Consider the following 13678-nt stretch of genomic DNA (forward strand, 5'->3'; position numbering starts at 1 on the left):
AGCAAACTCGCACAAACACCAATGTGATAATACCAGATAATCGATTTTTAGTAATGTTGATTGAAGAATAACTTGACCACGACACCATGGATAATTTCCCAACTCCTCTTAAATTGTGCCATGCAATCTTTTACACACGCCTGTAAGAGCAAACAAGTCTTCGTTTAATGTCTCATCTGAAAGCCGACACTTCCAACAGCAAAGAACTTCCATTATATTTCCCTGGAGCATCAGCCGAGATTTATTTTTGTGCTCAAGTCTCTAGAGTGGGTTCTTGAATCCACAGTCTTCTGAGTGAGTGAAAAAAATAGCTTGGGCTTATGATTCTAATTCTGACCGCTACAAAAACTATTATTGGTGTTTATTGAAGGCAGGATCAGTATCATCTGTATAGGCTGCCAACACTCGAAGAATAGCCATTTTGGAGTTGGAAATCTGACCATCCCATGGTACTCCAAACTGATTGCACCTTCAGAACAGGAGGAAGGAGTAGTCTTCTTCTGTGACTGCACGGTTAGGGTGAGATGTACTGATGGTTTGGTGTGCTTTTGCAGGGCTACCTACTGTGGTGAAACTTGTGGACAGAGAGACATTGTTGAGGGAGCGAGAAGAGAAGAAAAAGGTAAAATGCTGATTTCCACCATGTTTGCAAGGTAAAAGTACCCAATGGAATGCAAAACAATGACCAGGGCCGGGATTCTCCACTACCTGGCGGGGCGGGGGGGTCCCGGCGTGATGGAGTGACGTGAACCACTCCGGCGTCGGGCCGCCCCAAAGGTGCAAAGAAGTCTCCGCACCTTTAGGGGCCAAGCCCTAACCTTGAGGGGCTAGGCCCGCGCCGGAGTGGTTGGCGCTCCGCCGGCTGGCGTGGACTGCCTTTGGTGGCACGCCAGGCGGGGCCGAAGGGACTTAGTCGGCCGGCGGAAGTCCGCGCATGCGCCGGAGCGTCAGCAACTGCTGGCGTCATCCCCGTGCATGAGCAGGGGAGGGGGGTCACTTCCCCCTCCGCCATGGTGAAGAAAAAGAGTGCCCCCACGGCACAGGCCCGCCCGCCGATCAGTGGGCCCCGATCGCGGGCCAGGCCACCATGGGGGCAGCCCCCGGGGCCAGATCGCCCTGCGCCGCCTGCTCCCGCCGGTAAGGTAGGTGGTTTTATCCACGCCGGCGGGAGAGGCTTGACAGCGACGGGACTTCGGCCCATCGCGGGCCAGAGAATCGCCGGGGGGAAGGGCGGGTGCTGACTGGCGCGATTTCCGCCCCCGCCGAATCTCTGGTGGCGGAGAACTCGGGACACGGCGGGGGCAGGATTGACGCCGGCCCCCGGCGATTCTGCGACTTCTCCCGCACTTGGTCGAAACGCACATGTAAATTACCTTCTTGGCAACAGCTCCCTTATAGATTTTGACGCTAAAATTCTGGTAATATTGCCCAAAGCAAAGAACTACTGTCACTCTAATAAAGGAATATCACACGACTCAAACACCTCCAGGCGAACCCGCCTCCCATCCATTGACTGTCCACACCTCCCGCTGCCTTGGAAAACCGGGAGCATACTCAAAGATCCCTCCCACCCAGGTTATTCCCTCTTTCAACCTCTTCCATCGGGCAGAAGATATAAAAGTCTGAGAACATGCACTAACAGATTCAAAAACCGCCTCTTCCCCACTGTTACCAGACTCCTGAATGGCCCTCTTTTGGACTGAACTGATCTCTTTACACATCTTCTCTACTGTGTCGCCCTACACTCGGTATGCTTCACCCAATGTCTATGTATTTGCATTGTGTATTTATCATACGTCCTATGCTTTCATGCATGGAACGATCTGCTTGGACTTTTCACTGTTCCTCAGTACACGTGACAAATCTAAATTCAAAGTAAGAGTTCAGAATTAGATCGCTTTCTGAAAAAAAATACTTTTCTGTCTTGACTTGGCTGCTTCAAATTGACAACTTTTGCACCTTCTCCAGCACAAATCTGGTCTCAGGATAATTTCACCCATACAACCACCTCAACTTAACTGAACATCTTCTATTAAATATTCTTTCCCCCTTCCATCTCAAACTTTATTGTCATCAACCAAGTATAAGAATTTTACATGTTTTCCTATTGCCTCTACTTTCAAGTCAATAAAATTTAATATACCTTCCCCTGTTTACTTATGAAACTGTTGTAAGAGTCCTTTATCACTGCAGAACTTCCTTTTAAAATTCGAAAGCTTAAAAAGTCAAGTCCCTATTTATCTTCATAATTTAAACCCAACCTTTTTAGTTATAAATCCAACCTCCGCATAACCTGTCACTGCAAATGGAAGAGCCAAACATCTTTACCCGTTATAGATTTTGACGCATTCACTGCTGCCTCAAGGTCCCGAGGGCGTGGGTTTGATCCCAGCCTCGGGTCACTGTCCGTGTGCAGTTTGCACATTCTCCCCGTGTGTGCATGGGTCTCACCCCCACAATCCAAAGTTGTGCAGGGTAGGTGGATTGGCCACACTAAATTGCCCCTTAATTGAGAAAAGAAAAAGAATTGGACACTTTAAATTTATATTTAAAAATCTTTATCCCTTTTATCTCTCAGCGGTCACAGAGAGTGCAGAGAAGATTTACAAAAATGTTGCCAGGCCTGGAATATTGTAGCTACGAGGGTGAGGTTGGAGTTGTTTTCCTTGGAAAATAGAAGGTTTAGGGCAGCACGGTGGCGCAGTGGTCGGCACTGCTGCCTCACGGCGCTGTAGTCCCAGGTTCAATCCCAGCCCCGGTCTGTGTGGAGTTTGCATATTCTCCCCTTGTCTGCATGGGTCTCGCATGGTAAGTGTATTGGCCACGCTAAATTGCCCCTTAGTTGGAAAAAAGAATTGAGTACTCTATATTTATTTTTTTATTAAATAAAAAAAAAAGGAAAAGATATGGCTGAGGGGTGACATGATTGAGGTATACAAAATAGTGAGGGGTATAGATAGTGTAGACAGGACAAACCTGTTTCCCTTGCCAGAGTTCAAAAACCAGATTCAAGCTAAGTGGCAGCAGGATTAGGGCAGCACGGCGGCGCAATGTGTTAGCCCTGCTGCCTCACGGTGCTGAGGTCCCAGGTTCGATCCCGGCTCTGGGTCACTGTCCGTGTGGAGTTTGCACATTCTCCCCATGTTTGCGAGGGTTTCGCCCCCACAGCCCAAAGATGTGCAGGTTAGGTGGATTCGCCATGCTAAATTGCCCCTTGATTGGAAAAAATGAATTGGGTACTCTAAATTTGTTTGTTTTTTTAAGCGGCAGAAGGATTAGAGGAGACATGATGGAAAACTATTTAATGCAGAGGGTGGTGACTGTCTGGAACCCACTACCTGAGCTGGTGGTGGAGGCAGACACCCTAAACTCATTCTTTTTTCAAAAAGTGCTTGGACATGCAACTTAAGTGCTGGAAGCTGCAGGGCTATTGGCCATGTGCAGTAAATGGGATTAGAAAGGGCACTTGGGTGTCTTTGGGTCGATAGGGGCAAGGTGGGTTGAATGGTCCCCTTCTGTGCTGTATCATTTCTATAATTCTATTGACAAGCTGTCTCTATTGACTTCCCCCAGTTTCATTAATCATGGCTCCACACTCAATGCCTTATGTGCAAAATACCACCATTATCGCTGGAGTGTTCACTATGGTTCAACGAGCCAATAGTCAGCTTGGGAATCCTTCCACCACTCTCCACCCCACTCCACTATTCCCCAGAGGGTAAAAAAAAATGTGGGTGGAAAGATACACTTAAAAAGTCCCAAAAATATATAGTTTTAAAATCCATCATCACGCGCCCTTTTTATGGCTCGCGTTACCATATAATGAGTTTAAAAGTCCAGTGTGAATGGCTGTAACTGGGCAAATGGATCAAAGTTAGTGAATGGGTAGGGTAATAGGTTGGGTGAGGTAAGTGGGTGAGTGAAAAGGTGGGTAGGGTTATTGAAAGGTGGGTGCGTTATTGAAAGATAATTTGGATGACAGATTAATGAGGTGGGTAGGGTAGCAGGCGGGTGGGGTGGTGGGTGGATGAGTGGGTAGGTGGGTTTGGGGGATCGTCAAGTCAGGTTGTGAAGGGGGTAGTTGGGTGGTGTGGGGGGTTGGGGCAAGGAGGTGGTTGGATATGGGGGTCAGTTCTGTAGTTGCCCAGGAGTTAGACTTAATCTTTTCTATCTAACATTTCCTGGGTAACTTTCCAGGTAAGTAATCTTAACTGGCCGAAGTCTCTGACTTTAAGTTGGAGATATTAAGTTGGTCCTGGAGAATTACTCATTGGATGCTGACACTTCCAGGTAGGTATGCGTTCCAGGTTTATTTCAGGGCCTCTTCAGTCATACATCCGGTCTCCGATGGCCTAAAGAACAGATGATTTGGGCCAAAGTGGCAGATCAGAGTAACAGGCATTTACATTCACAAACTGCCAGGTTGTCTCATTTTTAACTTTCCCTCCCCTGCCAATATAACTGGCGAATAAAACTTTCAGTGACCATAATGGGAAAGGGCCCCGGGTCTTCTGGAACTGCAAGACCCTAGATATTTTGTTGTTTTGTGTCTGTTCAATGGAAATGAAGTAAGTGGTGGAGGCAGCTTTAAGAAACCACATAGATCATGAAATCTGAAGTGAATAGCTAAGTGCAACCAGGGTTATACAATTTACCTCTGCACCTTAAATTAAGGAGAGGTTAATGCAGTCAGGATTCTTGCTCTTTAGCACTTTTTCTCTACCCTGCCCAATGTAAAATCAGTAATTCTAGGGAGCAGACTCTCGGTAATGTTCTGTGTAGTGTAACACACTGCATTAATTCACGTGAAGAGTGGTTGTAAGGACTACACCGGAAGGCTTTGATATCTGTAGAACCACACCCAGTGAGAGCCAGCCCCATTTGTGGAGAAAATAAGATGGAAAATATATCACCAAGTACTGATGTAACATGGAGACAGTTTGCAATCCTAGAAACATGCTTGTTAAATAGAAAACACCACCATTAAAAAGCTTCAATCATGATAAATGCACTGTTTATTCACCAGATTGAAGAAGAGAAAAGGAGGAAAAAGGAAGAAGCAGCCCAAAAAAAGCGAGAGCAGGAGGTAGGGACTTGACACATGTTATCACAGCTGCTGTACCGGCCTGTACAGTTGCTTTTACACAACTTGTCTTCTCTGTTGCATCTGTTTCGATGGCATAATTAAATTAAAAGGAAGTGAGAAAGAAGTAAGAGGAAGAATCTGGTTGATCTGGGCAGCGCAGTGGTTAGCACTGATGTCCAACTGGAGTTGGACATTCTCCCCGTGTCTGCGTGGGTCTCACCCCACAACCCAAAAAGATGTGCAGGATAGGTGAATTGGCCACGCTAAATTGGTCCTTGATTGGAAAAATAATTGGGAACTCTAAATTGATATTTTTTTTAAATCTGCTTTATCACTTGCATAACTCAATGCAGATATGTTCATTTTTGTCTTGCAATGAAGAGCCACCCATCTGAGACATTTACATTAAAACAGCCTGGAATGCCAGTGAGCAGTTGACCATAAATTGGTTTGATTTCCAAATTGTATTGAAATTAGTTCATTTCAACTGGAGTGGTAGTTCGAACAACACAAAAGGCTCTTCGAAGGTCAGGCAGAGAAAATAAACCAAAAAGGCCATTCCTCATGTCAATTGTACGATCCTTCTTTAGAAAATTTTGTTTAAGCGCCTGTTGGATGGCAACCTGATTGTGGGAGGTTGGGTTTATTACACACTGATGCTTAATTTATAATACCAAAATATGCAATTGAAATTCCTGCTGAAGGTTAAATGCATGCTTACCGTTTTGACTGCATTTACAGTGATCACTGACCTCCTCCCCTCCCCTCAGGTCCCTGATACTTGCAATAACTGATTTTTTGTGTGCAGTTCAACTTTTTTAGAATAGACAATTGTGGAAAAAGCCTTTCTGGGATTTAGCAATAGCGGCTCATAGAAAACCTTGTGCTTGAATGGGTTAAGTTCTTGTCCTGAATCATTTAATTTTCTATTCCATAGAATATCACCAGATTTTTTACATATAAATTTAGAGTGCCCAATTATTTTTTTCCAATTAAGGGGCAATTTAGCATGGCCAATCCACCTACTCTGCCCATCTTTGGCTTGTGGGGAATTGAAACCCACACAGACACGGGGAGAATGTGGAATAATACTGAAATGAAAATGAAAATCGCTTATTGTCACGAGTAGGCTTCAATGAAGTTACTGTGAAATGCCCCTAGTCACTACATTCTGGCACCTGTTCGGGGAGGCTGGATGTATCATGTGCTACCCTGACAACCCTTTGCCCTTTAAATAAAAATCCATTGTCACTCCAAATGTGAGCGCAGTAAGAAGTCTTACAACACCAGGTTAAAGTCCAACAGGTTTATTTCAAACACGAGCTTTCGGAGCACTGCTCCTTCCTCACCTGAGGAAGGAGCAGTGCTCCGAAAGCTCATGTTTGAAACAAACCTATTGGACTTTAACCTGTTGTTGTAAGACTTCTTACTGCGCTCACCCCAGTCCAACGTCGGCATCTCCACATCAGGACTCCAAATGTGGATCACTAAACATGCAGGTTATTCGACTGATAACAGGATGGCTGGCAGTTCTCCTTCTTACCAAACTACTGTAGTTGGCAGCTTCAAGTTTTTTTTTTTGAAAATATTTTTATTGAAGTTTTCATTTTATAAAACACAGAATAAAAAAATCCATACAAATGAAATACCATTTGCATAACCCTTCGCTTGAAGAGAAAAAAAACAGCCTTGGATCCCAACCCACTGACAGTGAACAATTCCTAAAGATAAAAGACAAGTCGCCACCTCTGGCCGTCCTGGGGCCAGGACCCACCCAAGTGGCCACCAACCCTGCCCTTAAGACTAGACACTGACAAGCGCTTAGTCCCAGTCAGATCCCCCCTTGCACCCTCCCTACTAACCTTGAAAAAGCTTTCCAGAAAAGCGAATCCCTCCTCTTTCTCTCTCTCTCTCTCTCTCTTCCCCCTCTCTCTCTCTCTCTCTTTCCCCCCCCCTCCCCCCCACCACCAAATGAATATGTTAGGCTCAATTAACCTTGCTCAAGCAGGTCTATCAAGCTGCAGCCCCTCCCCCCACCTCACTCACATTTGCCAGCTGAGACTTTACAGCTAGCAAAGGTAAGCCCCCCCCCCACCAACTCCTCCCAGCCCATACTGGCTACTGATGAGCAACCAAAACCCTTACAATACTTAAACTCCCTCAGAACCATACATTCCCCATTCCGTTGCTCCCACAACCACCCCGTGACACTACCCCGTGACAACCATAGCCCCCTCAATCCCAAACATACAGCAGATGAAAACTGCAGCCCCTATCCAACCCACGCGCCCAACCATCCCCATTAAAGTCCCAATCAAATCCATTCAATAATCCATGCTCCTTGCCAAAAGCCTCCGCCTCCTCTGATGTATTGAAAAAATGATCTTTCAACCGAAAAGAGACACCTATCCAAACCTGACTCTACTCCTGAATAGCGCTAAATTCACCATATTAAAAGCTGCTTCGCCAACTCTGCTCAGACATCTTGATATATCTTGATGATTCTTCCTTCCCACCGCGAGTGCTGATTCACTTTGGCCCATTAAACAACCCGCTCCTTCTCCTGGAATCCAATAATCGCCATCTGCGGCGGCTCATTCACCCCAGGCTTACGCCAGAGTGCTCAGTGGGCTCAATCCAACTCTGGAGGGACAGCCGCCCCCCTGAAAAGCCTGACAAACATCTGAGAAAGGTACTCAGTCGGCTTTGGGCCCTCCTGTTCTCCACATCATCCACCCTTAGAGTCTTTGTTTCTCTTCACTAGCAACATCTCAGCTTCCAATGAGGTGATTCGATCCCCAAGGCAATCTCCATTCCTTCAGTGCCTCTCCATGCTTCTTCTCTGCTTCTGAGGTTTTTTTCCAGCTTCTCCCGGCTCAGGCCAAGTGCCGCCTCAATTGACCGCTGAAGGGTTTCCATCATCACCCTGCCCTGCTCCTTAAAATGTTTCGCAAACTGTTTTTAGAACTCCTGCACCATCACCTCAGTCAGCATTTCCACCGTGATATGAGCAACCCCACCCAAGGCCAGGTCCACTGCCTTCCCTCCTGCTGTAACATATGCAGATCATGGGAAATTGGTCAATATGGAAGTCACTTATGCACTTTTGTTTTTTCCTCACTATTCCTTTTCCTGCTTTAAAAACAAATTTAGAGTACCCAATTCATTTTTTTTTCCCAATGGGCAATTTAGTGTGGCCAACTCACCTACCCTGCACATCTTTGGGTTGTGGGGGTGAGACCCACGCAGACATAGGAGAATGTGCAAACTCCTCGCAGATAGTGACCTGGGGCCGATATCAAACGCGGGTCCACGGCGCCGTGAAGCAGCAGTGCTAACCACTGTGCCATCGTGCTGCCCTCCTTGTCCTGTTTTGAGCAAATGCCATATCAGTAATATGTTTAACTTCCTTTCTTGTTGCCCTTTTTTTTGTCAGATTTTCATGTTGCCATTTCCATTATAAATTCCTTTGTCTGGGCGGCACGGTGGCACAGTGGTTAGCATTGCTGCCTACGGCGCTGAGGACCCGGGTTCGAATCCCGGCCCTGGGTCACTGTCCGTGTGGAGTTTGCACATTCTCCCCGTGTCTGCGTGGGTTTCACCCCCACAACCCAAAGATGTGCAGGTTAGGTGGATTGGCCACATTAAATTGCCCCTTAATTGGAAAAAATGAATTGGATATTCTAAATTTAAAAAAAAAAAAAAAAAAATTCCTTTGTCTGTATGGAGTTTACACATTCTTCTCGTGTCTGCGTGGGCCTCACCCACACAACCCAAAGATGTGCAGGGTAGGTGGATTGGCAATGGGTACAGTTGATTTTTCTGAAAAGATCAAGTGATTATTTTGTCTGAAAGCCTGGGGTCAGAGAAAGGCAGCCAGATAAACAGAAAACCTCTGCAAATTGAGGTGGGTATGGAGTTTTGTGAGACTTTAACAACCTCTGCAAGCAAGACTGCCATTTGATTTCAACTGTGCCCTATGCAGCATATGCTAAATGGAGAAGGACAGGCTAGTTGACAGTCCAGGAAGAAGCGCGAGGCGTGGAGCCGTATAGCTTTCCTGCCTCCTTTTCTGCCATTATCCCGCCTCCCAAGACAGAAGATCCAGGAATACCTGGGATGAGATTGGTAGAGTTGCATAAAGAACTATTCAGTGGGTACAGAGATTACACAGGATGATTTTGTGGGGTGGGGTTTTAAATGTACATGTTGTGGAGCAGTGCAGTTGTATGAAAGGACAACACAGCCTGGAATGCAAAATCCTGATTCTGCCAGAGCAATTAGATTTTTATTTGCTTCTGCCATAAGGGTTCATATTACATAAATGCAGGAGGAGTTAATGACTGACTGATTTACACTACTTGTCTCCCCGCAGGCAGCAAAACTGGCCAAGATGAAAATCCCTCCGAGCGAGTTGTTCAGATTAGAGAAGGACAAGTATTCTAAATTTGATGAAAATGTAAGTATTGAAAGATGAATATAAGGTATAATGACTGGAAAGACCTATGTTCAATATCTGTACTGAGTTCGTTGATCTCCGTCAGGAGAGGGATTAGGGTACGAAAGTTAGTTTCAGCATCCTTGAGTAAGAACAGGAATATCAACTAAGGTTGCTGCTCCTGGTCATTTTACAGTGACTGCCATTATAAAGTGTATGTGTGAGGGTATAACTGAGAATATGATCAGGCTCAACTATGAGACCACCCATAAATTAGTATCCTTAACATCAAGGCTCATGGATAAATGTCACTAATTTCAACCACTGCTGGGAAAACTCTGCTGAATCTGACACACTCTCAGTTGATGTTCAGACACGTGTTCTCTTAGCATGAATCATTGGGTAGCATTTGAGAAGAGAAACTCTGGCTGGCTTTAGTTTTCCCCATCAGCTAATTCAGTGGAATTAATGTACTGGTCTGTAGGGGTCAGCTACTAACTTCTTTAAGTAACTGAACTACTGAAGGAATACTCATCATCTTGGATCACTTTCACTTTTCTGTGCTTTACATCCAAGTCCAAGAACCAGAGCTTTTCTTTGAAAACTTTAATGAACAATTCTTGTACTTGGAGATTATCTATTCCATAAATCAAATCTAATGGCTTTGATTATGCTACGAGAACTTGAGTCAAAACTATCATGACATAACTATACTTCTGATCGTGGTGGAATTTTCCCAGATCTAGTGAAGTGGGTTTGAGCGCTTGTAGAAAATTACGAGGACGATGTACTGGCCATGTTGCGCCAGACTGGGTGCACGACGTGGCCGGTAGATGTCAGGTGAGGCCTGCCATGGGCTTCCCAGCAGCCAGAACGCCTCGCGGAATCTACCAAGTTCCAGAATCCTGGCCACAATGGATGGGACCAGGATGTGTGCGCTTAAGTCAGTTTTAAACAATTTAAGCGTAATTACCCACGATCTGCCGGCCTCCCGGGATCTAACGGCTTCCCCAGGGAGGCCTCAGCCGGGCATCATTCAGTACTGGTCCAGACAGATGCGGACCAGGCAGAATAGCACCCGGTGGGGTCTCTCTCCCAGGCCGTAGGAGCCACTGGGTGGCCAGGGGTCATGCAGGGTGGCCCCCGGATCCTCCCCCTAGAATGTGGACTGCACTGCCTGGCTGGGACTGCCAAGGTGCCTGGGTGGCACTGCAAAGCCAGCAGGACACTCCCTGGGTGCCAGTGTGGCACTGCTAAGGGTCAGGGTCTAAGGAGGACCATGCCCATGAAAGCAGGGTGAAGATGGGGTATGAAGGATGGGGGTGTGCAGGGCAGACAAGTAGGGCCCTCTGGGAGGTTTGGAGTGGGTGATGTGGGAGGGTCTGTAAGGGGGTATATGGGAACCACAAGCTCACTTGGAGATTGGGGCACCCTTTCAAAATGGGAGTCCGATCTCAGAGTTCAGCTCCCCAGTGATTAAGAACATTTTTAGTGTGGGGTAACCCAGTGAGAAACTCCCCAGGACCCAAGAAAGTGTCTAAGTAGCATTTGATAGCAGTGGGGAACCAGCAAAATCTGCTACATGTGTCACTTTTCCTTTGGATCATGCTCTAAATTTCCAAATATTGATGTTGGGTTGGGATCCTGGCATCATCCCACCCTCTTTTAAGTTTCTGATTCTGAAGATGGGTCAGGAAACTAAGATATCCCATAAGCTAATTATATATTATTTTAACCCAGGGCAGCACGGTGGTGCAATGGTTAACACTGCTGCCTCACGGCGCCGAGGTCCCAGATTAGATCCCGGCTCTGGGTCACTGTCCGTGTGGAGTTTGCACATTCTCCCTGTGTTGCATGGGTTTCGTCCCCACAACCCAAAGATGTGCAGGGTAGGTGGATTGGCCACACTAAATTGCCCCTTAATTGGAAAAAATGAATTGGATACTCTGAATTTATATATAAAAAAAGAATATATATTATTTTAACCCTTAATTCTGGGATTTCACAGTCAGGTCACTTATTCCCAAACTATCAGTAACTTGCCAGGGTCACTGAGGCAAGTGCACAGTGGGACATTATCAGCATGATATTCATCTGTAGACAGCATCACAGCAGAGCTCATTCCTGACTTGACTGTACCTTAATTGAGGGGCCCTGAGTCTAATTGTAGTACCAAAATTGCAGTTTGATTGAGATCAGATAATGCAGACAGGGGAATGGACCTGGGATCTACATAATCTATTTGATTCAACTATTTCCTAAGTGCACCACACGTTTGTTGTGGTACTGAAAAGAAACATTACAGAACATTTTTGATGTTAAATGCGGTGCTTGGCGTAATGGGGCAGCATGCTGGTGCAGTGGTTAGCAATGCTGCCTCACGGCGCCAAGGTCTCGGGTTCCATCCCGGGTCACTGTATGCACGTTCTCCCCGTGTTTGCGTGGGTTTCGCCCCCACAACTCAAAAATATGCAGGGTAGGTGGATTGGCCATGCTAGATTGCTGCTTAATTGGAAAAAAATTATTGGGTACTCTAAATTTATAATTATTTTTTTTAAATGCATTGCTTAGATTCAATAACCAGTGCTTTGTTTTCTGTGGAAAGAACAAGCTTGATGGACAAAATGGTCCTTTTTCAGTGTGTGCTTTCCTTATGCTGTTGATCAGAGTGAGTTCTAATCCTAAAGTTCTTGTTTATTTTCTTCAAGGGGATTCCAACTCATGATATGGAGGGCAAGGAACTGAGCAAGGGGCAGACCAAGAAACTTAGAAAACTTTATGAAATGCAGGAGGAGCGGTATAATGAGTATGTGCGGATGCTGCAGAATAGCAGCACCAAGTAAATGCATTACAATGACTTCCAGTGTGTCCAGCAACGGAAAGAAGCACACAAGAAATGACAGGGATCGAACAAAGACAATACAAGTTCTATTTCGATTCTGCGAATGAATAAAGAGAGACATATTTTACTTTTGGCCATGAGAAATCAACTAATGGAAGCAAATAAAATTGATCGAATTCAAACAGCTGACTTTTCTCTTGTTCAACAAAGAATTGAACTTGATGTGATAAGATTCACGATGGCACAGCACGAAGGCACTTGCCTTTCATTTTTGGAACCTACATGCAAATATGTGTTAGATTGAAGGTATGGAAATCACTTCTGTCCAATCATGATTAGCTTTGAGCAATCCAAGTTCAGTTTGATTAATAGTAATCTTTATTGCCACACGTAGGCTTACATTAACACTGCAATGAAGTTACTGTGAAAAGCCCATAGTTGCCACATTCCGGCGCCTGTTCGGATACATAGAGGGAGAATTCAGAACGTCCAAATTATCTTAACAGCTTTCGGGACTTGTGGGAGGAAACCAGAGCACCCGGAGGAAACCTACGCAGACACGGGGAGAAGGTGCAGACTCCACACAGACAGTGACCCAAGCCGGAAATCGAACCTGGGACCCTGGCACTGTGAAGCAACGGTGCTAACCACTGTGCTACCGTGGCACCCATAGTCCCTAATAACAAGTCCTCATTTGACAGTATTTGCCAATATCACACAGGCTACATAATGGTTTGTGTAGTGAAGTGATGAACTGTCCAGCTGATGATCTAGAAGATTGGGGCTGAATAGCGGGAGGTAACTGTGATTGATTTGGCAATGTGGCTGAAATGCAAAGGATTTAATTCTGAACACCAACATCCTTCAATCAATGCAAAAATACAATTTTGGGCTTTTTGGCTCTTTGCCAGTTCCGAGCCATGTCTTTGAGTGGAGCACTTTGAGGAAGAATATGCAGATGGCTTTTCCGTCTTCCCTTTTAATGGGCATAACGATGAATCAATTTCTGTCCAATAATTATGTATTTTGCTGTCATTTTAATTAATGTTCCTTTTTTAATTAAAAAATTAAGCTTTGGGAATTGACATGAGTTCTTTGCATGAAAATGTGCTATTTGTATCATTTTGAAATAGATGTTTTACCTGTTCAGAATAATTGAATTTTTACAGCACAGAAGGAAGCAATTTGGCCTGCTGAGCCTGTGCCGCCTTGTCTGTAAGAGCAATTTAGCTATTCTCACTTCTATCCTTTCCTCAGAGCCCATCAGTTGCTTATCTAACTGTCTTTTAAAAGCCACGATTTCAATCTCTCC

At 45.4% G+C, this 13678-nt stretch overlaps 1 protein-coding gene across 3 annotated transcripts in view; it reads left to right on the forward strand.

Annotated features, from left to right (window-relative positions):
- The window catches only part of cars1 (cysteinyl-tRNA synthetase 1), a 130764-nt gene extending 117313 nt beyond the window's left edge, over positions 1-13451 (forward strand). For 2 of the 3 annotated variants that reach the window (XM_038807524.1, XM_038807522.1), the window contains 4 exons: positions 555-622; positions 5027-5086; positions 9462-9545; positions 12233-13451. In XM_038807524.1, the coding sequence (XP_038663452.1) occupies positions 555-622; positions 5027-5086; positions 9462-9545; positions 12233-12367 (347 nt within the window). In that variant the 3' untranslated portion in view covers positions 12368-13451. The remainder of the gene's footprint in view (positions 1-554; positions 623-5026; positions 5087-9461; positions 9546-12232) is intronic. The other variant, XM_038807523.1, reaches the window with a different exon arrangement.
- Positions 13452-13678: the final 227 nt, after the last annotated feature.

Source organism: Scyliorhinus canicula, chromosome 9 (genome assembly GCF_902713615.1).
Source record: "Scyliorhinus canicula chromosome 9, sScyCan1.1, whole genome shotgun sequence".
Lineage (NCBI taxonomy): Eukaryota > Metazoa > Chordata > Chondrichthyes > Carcharhiniformes > Scyliorhinidae > Scyliorhinus > Scyliorhinus canicula.